Genomic DNA, 24561 nt, shown 5'->3' with positions numbered 1-24561 from the left:
GAAAAGGAAAAGAAAAGCAGAGACAGTAGCAAGGAGGGAAAAAAAAAAGGGGGGGGGGGAGCTGACCTGACACACCAGATCTATGTGTGAATTCAAGAGGCCATGATGGTCTTATATTCCGCAGTTGATTGAAATCTGATCCTTTCACGCCATGTTCTTAGGAAGGAAGCATGGGACCCTTTCATTGATGCCGTGAGGTCCTCTATTCTCATGATCTTCTGAATCTTGCCGAACCACATGCCCACTGACGGGCGCCCCCTTTTTCTAATGGCTTAGGTGACACAACATCTAAAGGGTTAAACAAGCGTGATCCCGCTCATTGCAGTGCAGTGATGGCTGTAACATACAGCCGAGACGCACAATCTATGGTGTGGGCTCAGTCCATACTTTCTTTCCTGACTGTGTATATATACAGTGGATGTTGGGAAGGGGGTTAAAGGGAATGTGTTGCCAGCAAAACATGTTGTTTTTTTTTTAATTAAAGATTTAGTGTGTAGGTGATTAAACATTGTTCAAATTTTGTTTTATTTTTTTCACGAGTCAGGAAATATTATAAATTAGATTCTAATTTATAATATTTCCCAGTGCTGGTCACTAGATGGAGCTATTCCCAAAATTGCAGTATTGCATGTGGTAAAGCAACCACATTGCTTTTTGCTGCAAAATTTGGAAAAAAAAGCACTCGCTCTAGTGAGCTCTGAGAATCCCCCCCTCCTTTATCCTGGCTAGTGCCGGGATAAACTAGTGGATTGAACGGTCTAACCTCCTACACTGTGTGTCGCCATTTTTTGAGCTAACACACAGTGTAGAAGGTTTACATACACTAGTAAACGAACATACATAGAAATCTCTTACCTGCTCCTGCCGCCGCGGCTCCCTCCGGCCCGTCCGCTCCGTCTGCTGCCGCTGGTCCAAGTGCACAAGTCCGGAAGCCGCGACCGGAAGTAGTAATCTTACTGTCCGGCCGCGACTTCCGGTCCACAGGAAAATGGCGCCGGACGGCGCGCATTTCAAATTGGACTGTGTGGGAGCGGCGCATGCGCAGTTCCCACACAGACGGCGTACACAGAAGTGGATGGGACGGGACCCGTTCGCAGTCCCTATGGGACTGTGGCTGCCGTATTCCATGTCTGTATGTGTCGTTAATCGACACATACAGAAATGGAGAAAAAAATGGCAGCCCCCATAGGGAAGAAAAAGTGAAAAAATAGAAAAAAGTAACACACAAACACACAAATAAATAAAAACGTTTTTAATAAAACACTAACATTAAACTGACATGAAATTTTTTTTTGTGGTGACACTGTTCCTTTAAACAAACAAATAACCTCTAGTGACAACAATAGTATTCAACAGATTACACTGTTGGAAAAAATAAGTACATCCCTCAAGAGGAAAATTAACATATATACATTTACCCACAAGGCTTATATAGATAACATATGTTCTGTGACATCCACCATCTTTTATTATGCAAATGAGAATTGCTAATCTGAAACAATGTGATGATGTGGCCTTCAACTAGGCCAGTGTGTCTTCGGCCTCATGCACACATTCGTTACCCGTCGTACGGCCGCTAATGACTGATCCGTGAAACACGGACCGCGCATGGATGGCTTCCGTGTGCAGTCCGTTGATCCAACGGACCAAATGAATGAAAAGGCCGAGACTGTTCTGTCAAAACGGAGAGGAGTAGGAACTTTTCTATTTTTGACGGAATGGGCACACGGTTCCGTTAAAACAACGGTAGTGTGCATGGCCCCATAGAAATGAATGTGTCAGTGTGCTATCCGTTAAAAAAATGGATAGCACCCTGAAGAAAATAACTGAAGTGGGCATGAGGCCTTAGACAGTGGTTCCCTGGCAGAATACGGTTATTCAGCCTATTCAGAGATGCTTGGCATGGGATAGACAAAACAAAATCTTTAACAAGTCTGAGCCTCTTGCTTTCTTTGCCCTCACATTGAGTTTCTTTGATTGTATTTAGATAAGTGTAATGCACATTGCAGTCAATTTGGCTTAAGGTATGTGCGCACGGCTTATTTTCGTCCATTTTTTGGGCCGACGGGGCGTGTTTTTACGTGCCCATTTTTAAAACCCCCCGAAAAAGAAGTGTATGTCACTTCTTGAGCCATTTTTGGAGCCGTTTTTCATTGACTCTATAGAAAAACAGCTCCAAAAACGGCCGTAAAAAACGCAGCGAAATATGCGAGTTGCTAAAAAAAGTCTGAAAATCAGTATTTTCAGAAGTTTTTTAGTAAGCGTGTGAACATACCCGTTGTGTTATGTTATACAGCAGTACATGAGGAACTATGAGAAGCGTAAAATAAATAAGATTATTTTTTTGACCCATCTTTGTGAATACCCGGTTTGATCACTAGGTTTTTACAGACATTGACACCCTGCTGAACGTTATGATTCATTATGCTTGTTTCTTTTTCCTATAATTTCACTGTACTTCATCCTTACAACCTGCAGATGTCATTGTTACACCTATTTAATTTTATGCATCCTAGAGGAATGTATGTTTGATATACTGCCTGCAATTTATTTCATCCAAGGTAAAATGAATGAAATCAGAGTCAGCTGAAACAATGTTAAAAATATTTATTACTGTTCATTTTTTTTTTCTCCATATACACCATTGTTTGGTACCCAAAAGATAAAATGTAAGACTAGAACTACGCAGGCAATATTGATGGAGGCATAATGTCACTTTTGACAGCATTGCAACAGTTCTCCATTTTGTAATGTTTATGGATCTGACAGTTGAATAGAGATGTAGATTGTTGATTCCCCATTCAAGTCTCATGGTCATGTTGCATCCTGTCACTTAAAGGGAACCTGTCACCAGCATTTCACCTATTAAACCGACTATACCTGGTGATAGTGGGTGAAAAATCATTTCTATATAACCTATAATTGTCTTCTTAGTTGGCTCTGTAGCTTTAGTATTCAGCTTTTTAGTGTTCCACACCGTATGCAAATGAGCAGAAAAGAGTCAGATCTTCATTTGAAAAGAGTCAAATCTTCGTTTGGAAAGAGTCATAACTTCATTCCTCAAGTCTTTCCAAGTTTACTTCGCCTCCTTACTTTTGATTGACAGCTCCTCGCCTTCCCCCAGCACACAAAATCCTGCGCTTGTGCATTGATGTCCTCTTTTGGTGTGTGCGCACAAAGGGACACCGCATAATTACGATAAAAGGCGCAAAACGTTTGCAGACCGATATTTACAGTCGGAAGAGGAGTTTAGGAGCGGGGATAACGGCAATGAACTTTTTATAGCAGTGGCCAGTGAGGGATAAGTAAAGTTCAATAGGTGAAATGCTGGTGACAGGTTCCCTTTAAATTGCTTCCAGTGTCACCTGTGCAGCTGTGGACTAAAAATATTTGGAGGTAGATGCTGATCTTTCTTTCCCGTAAACCATCATAGTTATATAGTTAGTACGGTTGAAAAAAAGACACATGCCCGTCAAGTTTAACCAAGGGATGGGAAAGGGGAAGGGAAAAATTTCTACACATAGGAGCTAATATTTTTTTGTTCTAGGAAATTATCTAAGCCTTTTTTAACCCCTTAAGGACGCAGCCTAGTTTTGGCCTTAAGGCTCAGAGCCCAATTTTCAAATCTGACATATTTCACTTTATGTGGTAATAACGTCGGAATGCTTAAACCTACCCAAGCGATTCTGAGGATGTTTTCTCGTGACACATTGGGCGTCATGTTCGTGGTAAAATGTGGTCGATATATTCAGTGTTTATTGGTGAAAAATTGCAAAATTGAGAGAAAATTTTGAAAAAATAGCATTTTTCAGAATTTAAATGCATCTGCTTGTAAAACAGACGTTTATACCACCCAAAATAGTTAGGCCCCATGCACACGACCGTGTTTTTGCATCCGCAATTCCCCCGCAAATCCACGGGAGAATTGCGGACTCATTCATTTCTATGGGCCCATACACACTATCCGTGTTTTCACGGGTCTCCGCATGTCCGCAAATCCGTGCCGCAGAAACTCCGGACGTGTCTTATTACGGGCCGCAAATTCGATGCGGACATGCCAATAGAAGTCAATGGGCCCGTGGAAATTGCGGATACACCTCCGTGTGTCATCCGCAGTTTGCGGATTTGCGGAAATGTTGCTAGGCGACGACTGGGAATGAGTTCTGTCGTCATCCTGTTTTACCTAGGCTTTTTTTTTTTCATCCGCATTTTGCGGATTACATACGGATGAACTGCGGATTACATACGGATGAACTGCGGATGACATTTCACGGAACACGGTCCTGGAATTTGCGGACCAGAAAAACACCACGGTCGTGTGCATGAGGCCTTACTAGTTCACATTTCCCATATGTCTACTTTGGATTGGCATCGTTTTTTGAACATTCTCTTATTTTTCTTGGACGTTACAAGGCTTAGAACATAAACAGCAATTTCTCATATTTTTAAGAAAATTTCAAAAGCCTTTTTTTTAAGGTACCTCTTGAGTTCTGAAGTGGCTTTGAGGGGCCTATGTATTAGAAACCCTGATAAAACACCCCATTTTAAAAACTAGACCCCTCAAAGTATTCAAAACAGCATTTAGAAAGTTTTTTAACCCTTCAGGCATTTCACAGGAATTAAAGCAAAGTGGAGGTGAAATTTGCAAATTTCATTTTTCTTGCTGAATTTGAATTTTATTAATTTTTTTTTCTGTAACACAGAAGGTTTTACCAGAGAAACACTACTAAATATGTATTGTCCAGATTCTGCAGTTTTTAGAAATGTCCCACATGTGGCTCTACTGCGCTCGTGGAATAAAACACAAGCTCCAGAAGCAATGAAGCACCTAGTGAATTTTAAGTCCTCTTTTTTATTAGAATATATTTTAGGCAGCATGCCAGGTTTGAAGAGGTGTTGAGGTGCCAAAACAGTAGGAATCCCCCAATAGTGACCCCATTTTGGAAACTACACCCCTCAAGGAATTCATTTATGGTTGTTGTTACCATTTTGACCGCACAGTTTTTTTCACAGCACGTATTTGAATTGGGCTGTGAAATGAAAAAAATGTCATTTTTTCCAATAAAATGTCATTTGTGATCAAAATTTCGTATTTTCACAGGGAACAAAATACTCCATTTTGTTGCCCAATTTCTCCTGAGTGCAGCAATACCGCATTTGTGGCGCTAAACTGCCGTTTGGGCTCATGGGAGGCCTCAGAAGGAAAGGAGCACTATTTGTTCTTTGGAGTCCAGATTTTGCTAGATTGGTTTTCGGGTGCCATGTCGCATTTGCAGAGCCCCAGAGGTATCAAAGCAATGGAAACTAGGGATGTCACGATACCAGAATTTGGACTTCGATACCGATACTTCGTTTAGTATTGCGATTTCGATACCAATTTCGATACTTTTGCCAACAGTAATAAAAAAAAATTCTTCCATTTTCTGATGTGAGGCGCGACGTGTGATGAATTTTGAACGCGCCTAACATTAATAGTAATTAATCCCATCATGTTTCTCAGTCATAATGGGTTAATGTGCGAGGTACATGATGGGGTAAATTACTATTAATGTGAGGAACATGGAGGTTAAATTCATCGCACCTCGTGCCTCACAATAATAAGTGTTTATTTCATTTTTTTACAGCGTACACATCATAAATGATGCAAAAAAATTGTTGTGCGCGCCATTACTGAATGTGTATATTTTATGTATTGAGACTTATTTTAATGTTTATTGTAAAAAAGGTGAATGTGTATTTTTTTTAAATTTAACAATACTTTGTTTTTACTTTATTTTTAAACTTTAATGTACTGACATATATCAGATATGTGCCAGTACATTAGCCTGTGGACGGATAGCACACAGGCAGTTGTTAGGACATACTTGGGTATGTCCTAACAACATGAAATATGGTAAGACGGCCCTGGGGTCCGTCAATAGACCCTGAGCTGTCTGCCCATATATGGTATGGCCCTCGATCGCGTCACAGGAATTCCCTGTGACGCGATCCAGGGGCTTCCCCCCTGCTCATTTTCTCCTGAATGCTGCAGTCAGCTGTGATCGCAGCATTCAGGGGAATAACGGCGGAGATGAGAGGTTTCTCTGATCTCCGCCGTTATAGAGCAGGGCTGCGGCTGTAATACAGCCATTGCCCCGCTACTGACAGGAAGTGCACGCGCGGTCAGCATGAGGAGGTGCGGCCGGCGCTGCACTAATGAGCGGCAGTTCAGGCACTGAGGACAGAACATGGGGGTCTTTTGTAGTGCGCCCGCCATGTTCTGTCTCCAGTGCCGCCGCTCATTAGTGCAGCGATGGCCGCATCGCATCATCCTGACCCCGCGAACTTATCATGACTCAGGAGCGGGGCTGTGGCTGAATTACACATGTATTACACAGGCGCAGCCGCGCTCCCATACATTCATGTATTACTATACTGAGCTGTGCGGCTGCGCAGCTCAGTATCGAAATACAGGAAATAGCGGTATCGAACCGTTTAGGGATGCAGAGTATCGAAACAGTATCGAAGTTTCGATGCACCGTGCATCCCTAATGGAAACCCACCAGAAGTGACCCCAGTTTGGAAACTACACCCCTCAAGGAATTCATTTATGGGTATTGTGACCATTTAGACCCCATAGTTTCTTCACAGTACTTCTTTGAATTGGGCTGGTAATGAAAAAAATATATATTTTTTCCAATAATATGTCATTTTAGCTCAAAAATTCTTATTTTCACAAGAAATAAAATACTCCATTTTGTTGCCCAATTTCTCCTGAGTGCAGCAACACCCCATTTGTGGCGCTAAACTGCCGTTTCGGCCCATGGGAGGGCTCAGAAGGAAAGGAGCGCTATGTGTTTGTTGGAGTCCAGATTTTGCTGGATTGGTTTTCGGGTGCCATGTCGCAGTTGCAGAGCCCCAGAGGTATCAAAGCAATGGAAACCCACCAGAAGTGACCCCATTTTGGAAACTACACCCCTCAAGGAATTCATTTATGGGTAATGTGACCATTTAGACCCCATAGTTTCTTCACAGTACTAGTGGATTTTGTGGCCTCTTTTTTATTAGGCACCATGTCCGGTTTGAAGAGGTCTTGTGGTGCCAAAACATTGGAAACCCCCCAAAAGTGACCCCAATTTGGAAACTAGACCCCTTGAGGAATCCATTGTAGTTTTCTTGGGGTGCATGCGGCTTTTTGATCAGTTTTTATTCCATTTTTAGATGGCGTGGTGACTAAAAAACAGCAATTCTACTATTGTTTTTTTATTCTATTTTTTTACAGCGTGCACCGTGCGCTATAAATGACATATTCACGTTATTCTGTGCGGCGATACGATTACGGCGATACCATATGTTTATAGTTTTTTTTTATGTCTTATGGCGTTTGCACAATAAAATACATTTGGTAAAAAATCATTTACTTTTTGTGTTACCTTATTCTAAGTGCCAGAACTTTTTTATTTTTCAATCAATAAAGCCGTGCGAGGACTTATTTTTTTGCGTAACGAACTGTAGTTTCGATCAGTACCATTTTTAGGTACATGCGACTTTTTGATCTCTTTTTATTCCATTTTTTGGGAGGTGAATTGAGCAAACAATTGTGATTGTGGTACGGTTTATTATTATTTTCTTTTACAGCGTTCACCGTGCGGGATAAATAACTAAATACGTTTGTAGTTCAGGCCGTTACGGACGCGGCGATACCAATTATGTATAGTTTATTTGTTTGTTTATATATTTTTATTAATAATAAATGACTGATAAGGGAAAAGGGGGATTTTTACTTTTAATACTTTTATTTTCTTATTTTTACACATCTTTTTTTAACTTTTTTTTTACTGTATTACTTTGTCCCACTAGGGGACTTGAGGGCAGGAGGCCCTGATCGCTATTCTAATGCACTGCACTACATGCGTAGTGCAGTGTATTAGAACTGTCAGCTACTCACTGACAGCAAGCATAGTGGGTCCTGACGTTGTCAGGACCCACTAGGCTTCCGTCTATGGCATAGCCGGACGCCATTGTTTGGTGTCCGGTTGCCATAGTCACCATCGCCGGCCGCTATCGTGTAGCAGGCCGGCGATGGCAGCTTAACCCCTAAATAGCCGCGATCTCTATAGAACGCAGCTTTTAAGGGGTTAATCAGCGGGGACACAGCGATCGGTCCCCGCTGTAGGAGCTGTGACAGCTGCTGAACAAGACAGCAGCTGTCACAGCTCCTGTATGTGCCGGGAGGACGGCCGAAACGGCCGTTACTCCCGAGACGTACTATTAGGTCATGGAGCGCGAACGCTATAGTTACCATGACCTAATAGTACGTCCAGGAGCGGGGAGGGGTTAAAGCCATCTACGGTCCCTGCTGTGACCAGCTCCTGCGGTAGACTATTCCATAAATTCACAGTTCTTACAGTAAAGAAGGCTTGTCACCTCTGCAGGTTGTACCTTTTTTTCTCCAGACGGAGGGAGTGCCCCCTTGTTTTTTGAGGGGGTTTTACATGGAACAGGATTTCACCATATTTTTTGTATGTGCCATTAATATATTTATATAAGTTAATCATGTCCCCCATTAGTCGTCTTTTTTTCAAGTCTAAATAGGTATAATTCTTTTAATCTTTCCTCATAACTTAGATTCTCCATCCCCCTTATTAGCTTCATTGCTCTTCTTTGTATTTTTTGCCAACTCCAGGGCATCCTTTCTATGAACTGGAGCCCAGAACTGAACTGCATATTCTAGATGAGGTCTCACTAATGCTTTGTAAAGTGGTAATATTATATCCCTGTCCCGCGAGTCCATGCCTCTTTTAATACACGACAATATCCTGCTGGCCTTTGAAGCAGCTGATTGACACTGCATGCTGTTATTTAGTTTATGATTTACAAGTACACCCAGATTCTTCTCAACAAGTGAATCCCCCAGTGTAGCTCCCCCTAGGACATATGATGCATGCAGGTTGTTGGTACCCAGATGCATAACTTTACATTTATCTACATTAAACTTCATTTGCCAAGTGGACGCCCAAACACTCAGTTTGTTTAAATCCGCTTGCAATTCACGAACATCTAACCATAGACTGAACTATATTATATAGCTTGGTGTAAATAGAAATAGAAATAGTGCTATTAATCCCATCCTCTATATCATTAATAAATAAGTTGAATAATAGTGGTCGCAGCACAGAACCCTGGGGTACACCACTTATAACCGGGGACCATTCAGAGTAGGAATCATTGACCACAACTCTCTGGATACGGTCCTTGAGCCAATTGTCAATCCAATTACAAACTATACTTTCTAAACCTATAGTCCTTAATTTACCCATTAGACGTCTATGAGGCACTGTGTCAAATGCCTTTGCAAAGTCCAAAAACACTATATCCACAGCGGCCCCTCTGTCTAGGCTTCTGCTCACCTCTTCATGAAAACAAATCAGGTTGGTTTGACAACTTCTGTCCTTAGTAAAACCATGCTGGCTGTCACTTATAATACTATTTATTGTCACATAATTCTGTATATCGTCCCTCAATAGCCCCTCAAACATTTTCCCCACGATGGATGTTAAGCTTACTGGTCTATAATTTCCCGAGGAAGACCTAGAGCCCTTTTTAAAAATAGGCACCACATTTGCCCTGCACCAGTCCCTTGGCACTATACCAGTCACTAGAGAATCTCTAAATATTCGTTATGAAATGTATAATTATTTAAGCGATATAAAATATGGATAGATGTGTATTTTGTCCCCATTAGGATCAAGAAGTGTTTTTTTGTGTATAGGCATAAGTTCATCAACTAGCATGTGCAGTTAAAAAGAACACATCGTATATACGGTCTGTATATTTAACCCCTCAGTGACCACCAATACGCCTTTTCACGTTGGTCACTACGGGGCCTTAGGCTAGGCTGACGCCTTTTCACGTGAGCCTAGTCTAAGTCCTGCACGGGGACAGCTGGGCTCCTGCTCCAACACCCGCGATCGAAGTTTACTTAGATCGCGGCCGTTTAACCTGTTAAATGCCGCCGTCAATAGCGACCATGGCCATTAACTTGTTTACAGAGGGAGTGAGCTCCCTTTGTCACCCATCGGCTGCCCGCAAATGCAATCACGGGCCTCCGATGGGGTGTCATGGCAGCCGGGGGCTTGATGTCAGCCCCCAGGTCTGCCCTGTACATATGCCTATTAGGACGCACCGAAGGCACGTCCTAATAGATTGCCTGTCAGATTTACGCTGACAGGCAATAATGCTCTGGTATACGAAGTATACCAAAGCATTATAGCAGCGATCTGAAGATCGCACAGTAAAGTCCCCTAGTGAGACTAATGAAATAAGCCATAAATGTGAAATAAAGATTAATAATAAAAATTATAGTAAAAGAAAAAAAGTTTTTCCCTTAAAAAGTGATTTGATGTAGTAAAAGTGTAAAAATAAATGACTCAATTAATAAAGTTAATATGTAATTTAAACTGCAAGGTGAACACATAAAAAAAAATGCAAAAAAACAATGGCGAAATTGCAATTTTTTTCCATCGCCCCCCAAAAAAGTCATAATAAAAATGAATCAATAAGAGCCATGCAAGCCAAAGCAGTACCAATCAAAACTACGTCTCGTCCCACAAAAAACAAGCCCAAAAAATCACTACATTGATGGAAAAATAAAAAAGTTACGGCTCTTGGAAAGCAACGATGCAAAAACAAATCATTTTAGTTCAAAAGTGTTTTTATTGTGCAAAAGTCGTAAAACATAAAAAAACCTCTACATATGTGGTATCGCCGTAATCGTACCGACCCATAGAATAAAGGTAACATGTTATTTACGCCGCACAGTGAACGGCGTCAATTTAAAAACGCATAGAACAATGGCGGAATTGCAGTTTTTTTTTATAATCCCCCAAAAAAAGTTAATAAAAAAATTATATGTACCAAAAAAAGGTGCTATTAAAAAGTACAACTAATCCCGCAAAAAACAAGTCCTCATACAGCTATGTAGACGAAAAAATAAAAAAGTTATAGCTCTTTGAATGCGACTATAGAAAAACGAATAAAATAGCTTGGTCAATAGGGCCTAAAATGGGCTGGTCACTAAGGGGTTAAATAACTTTTTAGATAGAGGACAAGTTGTTTTGGATACATCAAAGAAGGATGTTGTCCATTATTAAACTATATTGATTTGGTTTCCATGTGTCACATGTAAATCTGCCAATATAACCATTTCCTGTATATTTGTGAAAGAAAGGGTTAAAAATAAGCCTTCGACAAGTAGTCCGTAGAGGTATTTGTCCTCTGGCTTCATCAATAGTGGTCCATGACTAAATGGTAAATAATAAATAAACCTTTCAACATGATTGTTTCAGCTTGGTAGAGCATGAATACTGGGCAGTATGGACTTTTTACTGACTTATTTTTATAGCTCTGCATATGGTAGAGCCAGTAGAATTGTGGATCAATGCCTGGTCTTAGACATCAATAAAAATATAACGGACACCTTTGCCCTGGCTTATCCATCAATGACTAATTTCAGTGGCTATCTTGGTGCTTGTGACATTGGGCCTCATGTTCTTTCTATAGAAGATGAGGTTTGATTGGATATGAGTTACAAATAAGGTGACACACGTTTCCAATATTCTCCGGCAATGTGTTGGGATATAATGTGCCCAGATTGTGCATATGCAGTTTCGCTTCTTCTGTGCAGTAACAAAACTTGATTTGTCGAAACTTCCTATGTTCAACTTTTTTCCACTTTGAACCACCTGGCACCAAGGTATAACTAATGTATAAAAACAAGAATTGGTCTCTTTCAGAGCAGTGACATTTTGTAGATAAAAGGACGTAATAGACATAACTGTATTCTTCAGGGAATGCTTCCTGTAAGTGCCTCCAAAACTCATCTTTTTGTGTGTACTGTATGTTTGTAATATATGTGTTCTTGGCTGTAAATTGTCTTTTATTATACTCCAGCCTCTAGTCCGAGGATGTGCCATAAAACAAGATGTAGCATCTCCATGTGCAGAGACTGATAAAATTTATATGAAGTATAATGGAAAGCAGAAGTTGTTTTGAGCCATTTGTCCCCAATTCCATAAATAATAATCCTCTGATAAAGATATTTATTATAAGCTCACAGCCTCATTACATACACCTTAAGCTTTGTATACGGAGCAGTTGTGAAATGCCGTATTGTTAATCAGGGCGGCAGTGTTGGCTCTTTTACTGTATGAAGTAAAGCAAGGTTCACTTCTCTACTACAATAATGAAAAAAACCTGCTAAATAAGCAAAATTATTTATTTTAGTTTCTTATATAGTTCAACATACTCTGCAGCGCTGTACAAAAATTGTCATACTCTTACATCAGTCCCTGTCCCCAATGGGAATTATATATACAAGAAGCTGTTACCAGCAGGACAATTCCACTAACTCCAACTACCATTGATAATTGTATAAACAAATAAATAAATAGATTTGATTTTTATTAAGCTCACATCCGTGCGGCAGGTGCTCATTCTGCCCCTATATGCCCGTCACTAAAAATTTCTCTAATACTTCTGATGGTAAGACCTATCAGATAAAACAGTTCATGAACTGTCAGAGCAGTGGCTCAATGCCCATGCCCAAAACTGTACATAGGAAAGACTATTCAGGAGCTTAGGAGGAGAATTTCTCGACATTGCTTTTCCATCACTGGGAAGGAGGATACGCCACTGTTGAGACATGTCCGTTCTCTCCACGGTGGTGATACCCAGGCACTGAAATTCTGGGGTGTGTCTTTGGTCAAGATGGGCCCACGTTCGGGCAATCTTGACCGCAGATTATTGCAGGAAGAGGCCAGATGGATATATCGCCTCAACACTTTGAGCCCCACTGGCCTTAATGAGGGTTTCAATTTTGCAGCTTTCATTTGATGAGAGTACCTCTGTTAGCTTTAGATACGTGCGACACATATGGATGCACGTATCCTTAGGCAACGTGGTTGGACTGACCACTATATATACTGTATTTACTTACCAACTCTATTGTAGGGTATATTTCCCTCTCTAGTAGACACTATATACTATATATTATTGAGAAAACGTTTTCTACTCTGAGTGTCTTTTTATTATCTTATTTTAAAAATGTATTGTGAGATTGCGCCATTTATATTGACATGGGAGAGATATATGCACAAGTATTGACCTTATGATAACCAGTGGGAGATATAATGTTCGAATCGGAGCTGGGTCCCTTTGGATCCCATATACAGTTGTGCATCCAATTGGCGTCTGTTCACACCACACGATTCCATATACATTTGTGCTTGTAATGGGTGCTTGTTCACACCGTGCGATTTTGTGAGAGTGGCTATATGTAATAGCTGCCTAGTTCTTCTACTTATCACTAAGCATTACAAGCATTACAGGCCCTATTGAGTATAGATGTATGTGAGCAGTGCACTATATGGACTTCACACTGTAGTATGATTGCTCTAAATGTGGGATGCTACCACATGAGAATAAAGCCTGATGCACTGCACAGGCTCCATGTTGGGACATGGCAGATGTCGACATGCCCATTGTCTGCGGTGCCGCACTGAGCAAGCGGCTCTTGGCTCCCTGCACTATCCAACATATGCCTCCGTCGCCCACCTGTTTGTTTTACTATGGGTGTCAGTTACGGCGTGAGAGGGGGCGGAGTCTGGGTCTCTCCCCCTTGCGTGGCGTTAGCTGGAGGCACAGGTCTCCCTCCCATTCGCCCTCGGTGTTAAATCACCGATTGGCCGGCAAGACTGTCAATCATAGCGTCATGGGGGCTCGGCCCGCCATGATGCATTGTGATTGGTGGCAGTGATTCTCCAGCTGTTCCGCCGTGACAGCTTAAAACAGCGTGTCTTTTTCGGCGCAATCTCACAAAGCCCCTGAACCCCTGAGGACGCTGTTTAGCACAGCGAAACATGTCGGGGGGGCTCTAATACTCACCTTTTAATTCAAAAACTTACCTCCATTGCCTATCATATATGCAGAGTGCCTGACTCGATGGGCTGCAGCCAGGAGCGGCACTGCAACTGAGATACATACACTTAGTGCACAGTCTATTCAATTGTAAATGGAGGTGACATTTTAAATGAACTAGTGTAGTTAGTTTTCTTCTCTTTTTTGCTCCAAGGAGCTTAATAAAAATCAAATCTATTTATTTATTTGTTTATACAATTATCAATGGTAGTTGGAGTTAGTGGAATTGTCCTGCTGGTAACAGCTTCTTGTATATATATTGCTAATAATTCCTACCAACTGCCGGGGTCTTCCTTTTTTGTATTTCCCAATGGGAATTACAATCTAATTTCCCTTTGTCAAAGACACATATACATACTATTGCCAATATCATGGGAAACCAAAGTACCCGGTGGAAACTCACACAAACAGTGGTAGAACATGCAAACAACATACACATGTTGCCCTTGGTTGGATTCAAACAAAGGACCCTACTGTTTTAAGGCAACAAAGCTAATCACTGAGCCTAGTGATTTGTTTGGAAAATCTAAATATTTTCCAGTATAACCCCTTTCCGACCACCCACTGTCCTTTGACAGGGGGTGGTGTAGGTCCCGAGTGTACTGCGACGTATCTTGTCTTTGCTGTAGAAAAGGCTTATGAGCGCTCATTCTCTAAACAGGGGCTGTTATGCTCCTGTACTTAAAAAGAAGCCTCCTGAAAACGGCCGAGATTAGAGGAAGCTGTGATTGTGGCCGTGTAACCCTTTGATAGCTGCGTTCCGTGACCGCTGCATGATCAAAGGGGACTCCTGATTTAAATCGCGTCACCGGGTGACCCGACTAGAAACTGCAGCCTGTGTCATAGAGACACAGTGGGATGTATTCGCATACATGAATATGCTAATACATTAGAAATAAAAAATAAAGTTGTTAAAAGGTTATCCCTAGGGCAGAGAGGCAAAAACAAAACAAAAAATGTATCTGGTCATTAAGGGGTTAGAGCCGATCTGTCAAAAGACAATGCTGCCCCTCTGTAAGTGCAGCATAGTATGGGAACAGGTATTTACAAAGGAAATTACTTTATTTTCTTTTTTTTTCCTACCTCAACATTACCTTAGCAGGTATTAAATAGACATGGCACTTAATGCACCTTCATAATGTAAAATTAAATATTGTCCATGCCTAAGTATGTCACAGTGTCACTTTGCACATACATTAATTATCTTGCTCTAGTCCTGAGATACCGCATGTCCTTTTTTTAAAATTAAAATCTCAAAAAAATTGAGATATATAGTATAGAGTATTTTCATCATGTACAAGGATTACAATAGATGAAGAATACAGAAGAATTTTTTTTTGCTATATAACAGGAGGAGCATCATAAGGGACCTGAACGCTATTGGGTGTAGAAGGTTCGCAACCAGCAGAAGCAGGATAACCCTAGGATCCAGTGCTCTTGGGAGGTCAACCTGCAGTTCTAAATATTCCATAACTTCTGGCCAAAAAACCTTGAATGACTGGACACTCCAAAAACATATGTATAAAAGAGCCATCATTCCCCAAGCATCGAGGACAGGTGGGGGAGGCTAGTCTTCCCATCCTAAATAATTTAACAGGAGTATAGTAAATTTGGTGAAAGAATTTCACCTGAATAAGGCAGTCGCTAGCTGAAATCAACGGACCAGTCAAAGAGTCTAATAATTCTTCATGCTCCTCAGTAGAGTCTGAGGGGAGAGTCCGAGACCACCTATCGAGAGCTACATCAAGCTTATTAGAAGAGACCTTTAGCAATTGTCTATATAATAGCGACATGGGTTTGAGCAGTGTCCTGCGTCATCCAATCCTCCAGAGGAGATATACATAATCTCACGTTATAAACCGGAAATTGTGACCAAATAGCATGTTGTAATTGAAAGTATCTAAACTACATATGAGGAGGAACTTGGTATTTAGAGCTAATTTGAGCAAAGCTGGCCATCTTCTCATTCACCACCACATCAACAAATTTCAGAATCCCTAAAGCTGCCTATTCACTGGGATCAATCGTACATCTGGCAGAAGTTTATACCACAATGGTGTCGCAGGTGACCTCACTACTTCATCATTGCGAAATAGCAATAAGGCCCTCTGCCAAACTTTAAAGTAGTATTCATCGGGGTTCAGCGTGTGCTTTACGTAGCCAAGTGGATACATGAATATCACATCCACATGAATTTGTGAAACATCTTATTTAAACACATGGTGTTTACCCCCCCCCCCCCACCCTGCCCCTCTACAGTCATAACCGCCTTTTCCTGGTTTTTTTCTAGATTGGAACATGGCTGCAGTGATTTCAGCCACAAGAGCTTTAGTAATGTTTAGCACTGATTTTGCATGTATGTAGCCGATTTTATACGGCACTGAACAGTTTATACTAAATCTTCTTTATTTATTTATAAAGCTATATAAACAATACCCGGGAACACCGATCAGACCAACAGCCTTGATAAAGCGTCATTGATCTACTCCAGTGGTTCCCAAACTTTCTGAGGCCGGGACCCACTTTTGGTTGAGAGTTTTGTTTGGGACCCCCTACTACCGTACTTAGCCCTATTTCGTCTGACGTATGTCTACGTCATTCGTAGTTAGATGCCGGTACTTGGCTCCATTCAAGTCCCTGCAACATTAAAAACAAGGATAATTGAGCGGGCGGGCCATGAGGCGCACAAAAGGTATCCTGCTGCTGCGCGTCGCTGATGCCCGACTATGACCACTGATGGTGTGTCATGAGAGGCTTCTCCGATCTGTGCTGTGTGTAACTCAGCACAGAAATGTGCGATGACGTCACTACATCGCGTCTGTGCTCATTCCTGAATGCTCATAGTGAATGCTGGAGCAATGAGCAGTCAGCTCCTTGTTCCAGCATTCGATTCAACTGTATTTGCGCCCTGAGGACACAGATACAGTTGAAACCAGGGCATCGGTAAGTGGCTCGCAACCCATCGGAGGTCTTCACACGACTCCCCAGGGGATAGTGACCCACAGCAGCTTATCACCCCCAGGAACAAAGGATCAGGTATGTTACATTTCAACATGCTTAACCCTTCTTTCCCCAACATCTGCCATCGTGGGAGAATAAATTATCTGCAGATTTGGCCAACTGTTATCTAATGTGTATGGCCAGTTTTTAGTTTTGCAACCTTGGACAGACATTTGTTATGTTCTACTCACTTCAGCATGGAACAACTTGTTCTGAACTTGTCTGACCTGCTGATTTGCTTCTGAACCGTTATTGGTCCTATATGGTTTACATTTTAAAATAGTTCTTACACCTCATTAGAGCATTCAGTGACCGCACTGCTGAACTGGTCCATTTGACCCATTTTACTTCTAATGTTTGTCTATGGAAATTGCTTGGCTGTATACTTGAGTTTATGCACATGTTAACATTGGATATGGCTAAAATGGCCAAGCCCCCGAATAAGAAGAAATGCCTAAATATCTTTAGTCATATACTCTTCCCCAACCGATCATAATGTTATGGCAAATCCTTTTACTGTTCATGACAGATGTATGGATCACGCAAATGTCCGATTAAAAGTTTGTTCCACAGGAAAACCAAGAATTGAATAGTAAAGAATTAAAGGCTCATATGTCGTGTTTTATTCATATAGCTGTAGAAATAAAAATAAAATCCTTTTCCTTTATACGTTAGCTTACAGATAATCCATCAGCTATCCTCAAATGTCTGTTTTAGTAAATACTTGTATTGCACATGAAATAACCTATCTGGGGCATCTTTTCTTAGAACTCTGTGTTCTACTATTCCTCGGGTATTCCTCATGGAATTAATACCTGGGTGTTGCCATTCTTCTTGTCAATAGGGTGTGTACCCACACAGTCTAAAGGCCCTTTTACACCAGCTGATCGATCGTTGATCAGCGCTGGTTTGCTCCTGTCACACGGAGCTATGGATGGGGACGAGCGGTTGTTACTCTGATCGCTCGTCCCCATACATTATTATCATGTCGGCAGCACATCTCCCCGTTTACACAGGGTGATGTGCTGCCGACAACGATAATATTTTACTTTTTAAAACGATACGATTAGCAGGTGATTGAGCATTTTCTAGTTCATCTGCTGATCGCTGCCCTTTTTATACAAGTTCTATAAATGCTCGTCTACCCGATAATCGCCCAGTGTAAAACACCCTTAACACTGTCCGCACTAATAGAATGGACAAGGTGAATGATAACACTTAGTTGGCAATTTATTCATATATTTTCAATAGAGAGGCACAGCTCAGGTTGTTCTAAGAAAAGGTGCTCTGGAATTGTTATTTTATGAGGGAATGCAAGTATTTACTGAAAGACATGTTTCAGAAGAGCTGACATGTCTCCTTTAAGATTTAAAAGTGTGTTCTGGTGTCAGGAGAGATGTTGTTTTTCATATTATGAAAAATTATTCAATTTTCCAATATACTTTCTGTATCCGTTTCTCGTGCTTTTCAAGATCTCTGCAAATTGTCATTCAATGGAAATTTTTTAATCCCCATAGATAAAAATCTGTCTTGGTCATGTGATGGACACATTAGTGCACTTAGTGTCTTATAATGGGCCGTGCACCTGTATTTCCATCACATGACATGGCAGATTTTCGACCCCGGGAAGTAAGCAATGAAGGTTCCTAGTGAATGACAGCGAGCAGAAATATTGAAATCCATGGGGAATTGATACAGAAATTATACTGGAAAATAGTATCACTTTTCATTATTCAATGAATATTTATTTGCTGTAACCAGATAACCTCTTAATTCCCAAAACATGGTTATTCTGGCTAATTTGTTGCATTTCTTTTGACAATGTATTATTTTGGGCTCTCTAATAGCTCTCCATATGTTACAACTCCATAGACCAATGTTGAGGCAAAAAGCACAAAGGTGTACACAGTCAGCACATCACTCAAACCTTTCATTTCCATTAAATTCCATTAAATTCATTACTAACATTTAAATAGAAAAAAAGTCCAATAAAAATGTAACCAACTCTAGACGAAGAATAAATAGACTATTACTCAAAGAGAGTGCATGAGGGAATTATTTCACTTCGCAGCCTCTGCTTCTCATGAGTCACTGGTGTTTTACACTCTATGCATACATCACTATGTGAGCATCATCTTCTTTCCTAAATGTATGGTCTGTGCACAAGAAAATATGAAGGCACTTTTTATTTCTCTATCATTCCCTGTCTCGCTTTCCCTTCTCAGCGGAGCAATCAAAATAGTCTGCTTGCTCCATCTGAAAGGTAGGCATGGAAATAACAGAAGAAAATGGCTTTGTCTAAAGTGAAAATGAATACAAATAAGGTGCAGAAAACTGGAGCAGCATTGCAATTCTGCTGCCACTTAGATGCTGTATACCGAGTTTGTGTAGGCAGAACTATGTGTGTGTATGTGTGTGTGTGTATGTGTATATATATATATACATACACACGCACAGTGAATATAAAAAGTCTACACACCCCTGTTAAAACGCCAGGTTTTTGTCATGTTACTAAATTTTTACAAAATTAATCATTTCAGAATTTCTTCCACCTTTAATGTGACATAAACTGAAATTGTTTATAAGGGAAAAATAAAAGAACAAAAATAATGTGGCTGCAGAAGTGTGAACACCCCCTTATAATTGGGGATGTGGTTGTGTCCAGAATTAGCCAATTACATTTGAACTCCTGTTAACTAGTAGTCCGTACACCGCTACCATTATTTAAAGTGATTCTGAGTAACCCCATATAAAGTTCAGCTGTTCTATTAGGATTTTCCTGACATTTTCTTTGTTGCACGTGACAGCAAACGCCATGGTCTGTAAAGAGCTTACAACACATCAAAGGGATCTGATTGTTGGAAGGCATCAGTCAGGAGAAGGGTACCAAAGAATTTCCAAGGCATTATATATACCAAGGAACACAGTGAAGTCGGACATCTAGAAGTGGATTACATTTGGCACAACTGTGACATTACCAAGAACTGGACGTCCCTCAAAACTTGATGAAAAGACAAGACGAAAATTAGTCCGGGAGGCTACCAAGAGGCCTACAGCAACATTAAAGGAGCTGCAGGACTTTCTGGTAGGTACTGGTTGTGTAGTGCATGTGACAACAATCTCCCGTTTTTGTCATATGTCTAGGCTGTGGGGTAGGGTGGCAAGACGGAAGACTTTTCTAACAAAGAAAAACATTCAAGCCTGGCTATGTTTTGCGAAGACCTACATCAAGTCTGCCAAAAGCATGTGGGAAAACTGGTATGGTCTGATGAGACCAAGGTTGAACTTTTTGGCCATAATTCCAAATATATATGTTTGGCGTAACTCCAACACTGCACATCACCAAAAGAACACCATACCCACAGTGAAGCATGGTGGAGGCAGCATTCTGCTTTGGGGCTGTTTTTCTGCAGCTGGAATTGGGGCTTTATTAAAGGAGAAGTGATTTATGAACAGTTCCAAATATCAGTCAATATTCGCACATAACCTGCAGACCTCTGCTAAAAAGCTAAAGATAAAGAGGAATTTCACCATTCAGCATGACAACGACCCAAAGCATATCTCCAAATCAACAAAAGAATGGCTTTACCAGAAGAAGATCAAAGCTTTGTAATGGCCCAGCCAGAGCCCAGACCTTAATTCCATAGAAAATATGTGGGGTGACCTGAAGAGGGCAGTACGTAAGAGGTGCCTTCGCAATCTGATGGATTTGGAGCACTTTTGCAAGGAAGAGTGGGCAACAATTGCCAAGTAAAGATGTGCCATGCTGATACACTTCAAAAAGACTGAATGCCGTCATAAAGTCAAAGAATAATTCAACAAAGTATTAGTTTGACCCCTTCCCTCTTTGGCCACTTTTGACCTTCCTGACAGAGCCTCATTTTTCAAATCTGACATGTTTCACTTTATGTTGTAATAACTCCGGAATGCTTTCACCTATCCAAGCGATTCTGAGATTGTTTTCTCGTGACACATTGGACTTTATGTTACTGACAAAATTTGCTCGATATGTTCAGTATTTAATTGTGAAAAACACAAAAATTTAGCGAAAAATTGCAATAATTTGCATTTTTCTCAATTTAAATGTATCTGATTGTAAGACAGGCAGTTATAACACACAAAATTGTTCCTAATTAACATCACCCGTATGTCTACTTTAGATTGACATCGTTTTTTGAACATCCTTTTATTTTTCTAGGACGTTACAAGGCTTTGAACTTTAGCAGCAATTTCTCACATTTTCAAGAAAATTTCAAAAGGCTATTTTTACAGGGGCCAGTTCACTTGTGGAGTGGCTTTGAGGGCCTTATATATTAGAAACCCACAAAAAGTCACCCCATTTTAAAAACGTCACCCCTCAAAGTATTCAAAACAGCATTTAGAAAATTTCTTAACCCTTTAGACATTTCACAGGATTTAAAGCAAAGTAGGGGTGAAATTTACAAATTTCATATTTTTTTGCAGAAATAAATTTTTAATACAATTTTTTTTATAACACAGAAGGTTTTACCAGAGAAATGCAACTCAATATTTATTGCCCAGGTTCTGCAGTTTTTGGAAATATCCCACATGTGGCCGTAGCATGTTACTGGAATGAAGCACTGGCCTCAGAAGCAAAGGAGCACCTAGAGGATTTTGGGGCCTTATTTTTATTAGAATATATTTTAGGCACCATGTCAGGTTTGAAGGGCTCTTGCGGTGCCAAAACAGTGAAAATCCCCCGAAAGTTACCCCATTTTGTAAACTACACACCTCAAGGAAATTATCTAGGGGTATAGTGAGCATTTTGACCGCACACGTTTTTTACAGAAATTATTGGAAGTAGGCACTGAAAATAACAATCTAAATTTTTTCAAAGAAAATGTAGGTTTAGCAATTATTTTTTTTTCTCATTTCCACAAGGACTAAAGGAGAAAAACCACAGAAAAATCTGTAAAGCAATTTCTCCCGAGTAAAACAATACCCCACATGTGGTAATAACCGGCTGTTTGGACACACGGCAGGGCTTAGAAGTGAAAGAGCGCTATTTGACTTTTGGAGCTCAAATTTAGCAGGAATGGTTTGCGGAGGCCATGTCACATTTACAAAGCCCCTGAGGGGACAAAACAGTGGAAACCCCCCACAAGTGACCCCATTTTGGAAACTACACCCATTGAGGAAATTATCTAGGGGTATAATGAGAATTTTGACCCCACAGTTTTTTTGCAGAAATTATTGGAAGTAGGCCCTGAAAAATGATTTGCGGAGGCCAGGTCGCATTTGCAGAACCCAGGTCGCATTTGCAGACCCCCTGAGGGAACAAAACAATGAAAACGCCCAAAAAGTGACTCCATTTAGGAAACTACACCTCTTGAGGAATTCATCTAGGGGTGTAAGTAAGCATTTTGACCCCACAGATGTTTCATAGAATTTATTAGAATTGGGCAGTGAAAATAAAAACATTCCTTTTTCTTCAATAAGACGTAGCTTTAGCGCAAAATTTTTAATTTTCTCAACAAACAAAGGAAAAAAAGAACCCAACATTTGTAAAGCATTTTCTCCCGAGTACGGCAATACCCCATATGTGGTCATAAACTTCTGTTTTGGCACACGGCAGGGCTCAGAAGGGAAGGAGCGCCATTTGGAGTGCAGATGTTGCTGGATTAGTTTCTGGGCGCCTGTGGGCCCAAAATAGTGGAAACCCCCTAGAAGTGACCCAATTTTGGAAACTACACCCCTCAAAGCATTTACCTAGGGGTGTAGTAAGCATTTTAACCCTGCAGATGTTTTGTAGAAATTAGTTTGCACTCGATGTTGCAGAGTGAAAATGGGATTTTTTTCCATAGATATGCCAATATGTGGTGCCCAGCTTGTGCCACCATAACAAGACAGCTCTCTAATTATTATGCGATGTTTCCCGGTTTTAGAAACACCCTACATGGGGCACTAATCTTTTGCCTGGACATTCGACCAGGCTCAGGAGTGAAAGCGTAGCATGTAAAATTGAGGCCTAATTTGGCCATTTACAAAGTATTGGTTGACAATTGCAGAGGCTCAGATGTGAAATAATAAAAAGAAACCCCTGAAGTAACCCCATTTGGAAACTACACCCCTGGAGGCATTTATTAAGGGGTGTAGTGAGCATTTTCACCCCACAGGTCTTTTCTATAAATGATTGCACTGCGGATGGTGCATATTAAAAATTTATATTTTTCCATAGATATGCCATTTCAGTGGCAAATATGTCATACTCCGATTATGCTACTGGAGACACACACCCCAAAAATTGTTAAGTGTTCTTCCGGGTATGACGATGCCATATATGTGGAAGGAAACTGCTGTTTGGGCACATTGTAGGGTTCAGAGCGGAGGGAGCGCCATTTGCCTTTTGGAGAGCGGATTTTGCTTGGTAGTAGATTTGTTTGATTATTGCTGGGGTTTCCATTTATAATGTGGGGGTACATGTAAGCTGGGCAGAGTACATCAGGGGCATAGTCAGGTGGCATAATAATGGGGTAAAAAAACAATAAAATCCATAGATGTGTATTACGCTGTGAGGCAATCCTTTCTGCACAGGCCGGTGTCGCACTGATATATGGCGTCCTCCCGGCGGGGCCTAATCTGCTTCCGTAATGGCAGAGCAGGAGGCCATTGTGTCTCCTGTTGCCATAGCAGCAGTCGCCAGTCCCGATTGCCTGTCAGGGCTGGCGATCTGCTAGTAACCGCTACGATGCAGCAATCGCTTTCAATTTCTGCATCGAAGAGGTTAATGGCAGGGATCGGAGCTAGCTCCGGTTCCTGCCGTTACAGGTGGATATCAGCTGTAACATACAGCTGACTTCCACTGCTGATGACGCCGGATCAGCTCCTGAGCCGGCGGCATCTTGCCGGCAGCTACGGAAGCCGATCAGGCTCCGCCGCCGGGCGGATCTTGACCGGCTTCCGTGCTAGGCAGACCGGGAGGCCAGTATTAGGCCTCCGGTTGCAATTGCAGCCACCCGAACCCCGGCAATTTCATTGCTGGGGTTCCGATGAGCTGCAAACAGCTTAAATGTAGCGATCACGTATGAATGCTGCATTGAAGGGGTTAATGGCAGGGATCAAAGCTAATTTCGGTCCCCGCCATTACAGCCAGATGTCAGCTGTAAGATACAGTTGAGATCCGTCGATGATGGCACCGGCTCAGCTTCTGAGCCGGTGCCAAACATTTGTCGTAAGTATACGACATTTTGCGGGAAGCACTGGCTTTCCATGACGTATACTTACGACAAATGTCGGGAAGAGGTTAAGGTTGTATATATTTATGCAAACACATTATTTTTGTTTTTTCATTTTTCCACCCTAAAAGATTTCAGTTTCTTTTTCAATGGAATTGTACAGATTATAGGTCACATTAAAGGTGGAAAAAGTTCTGAAATTACTCGTCTTGTACTGATTTTGTATCATGACAAAAACTGACATTTTAACAGGGGTGTGTAGACTTTTTATATCCACTGTATATATCTATATATACAGTGAAGGAAATAAGTATTTGATCCCTTGCTGATTTTGTAAATTTGCCCACTGTCAAAGTCATGAACAGTCTAGAATTTTTAGGCTAGTTTAATTTTACCAGTAAAAGATGAA

At 41.0% G+C, this 24561-nt stretch overlaps 1 protein-coding gene across 3 annotated transcripts in view; it reads left to right on the top strand.

Moving 5' to 3' along the window:
* Window positions 1-24561, top strand: part of ACACA (acetyl-CoA carboxylase alpha) — a 454335-nt gene that overhangs the window by 313309 nt on the left and 116465 nt on the right. Inside the window, exon 48 of one of the 3 annotated variants that reach the window (XM_075853502.1) lies at window positions 19764-20035. The exons of the other annotated variants lie outside the window; for them this stretch is intronic. Coding sequence (XP_075709617.1) covers window positions 19764-19782 — 19 coding nt within the window. The 3' untranslated portion in view covers window positions 19783-20035. Of the gene's footprint in view, window positions 1-19763; window positions 20036-24561 lie in introns of those variants that run through there. 3 annotated transcript variants of the gene reach the window in all.

This window comes from Rhinoderma darwinii, chromosome 2, assembly GCF_050947455.1.
Source record: "Rhinoderma darwinii isolate aRhiDar2 chromosome 2, aRhiDar2.hap1, whole genome shotgun sequence".
Lineage (NCBI taxonomy): Eukaryota > Metazoa > Chordata > Amphibia > Anura > Rhinodermatidae > Rhinoderma > Rhinoderma darwinii.
Note: the sequence above shows the minus strand (reverse complement) of the source record. Positions and strands in the feature narration are given on the sequence as shown.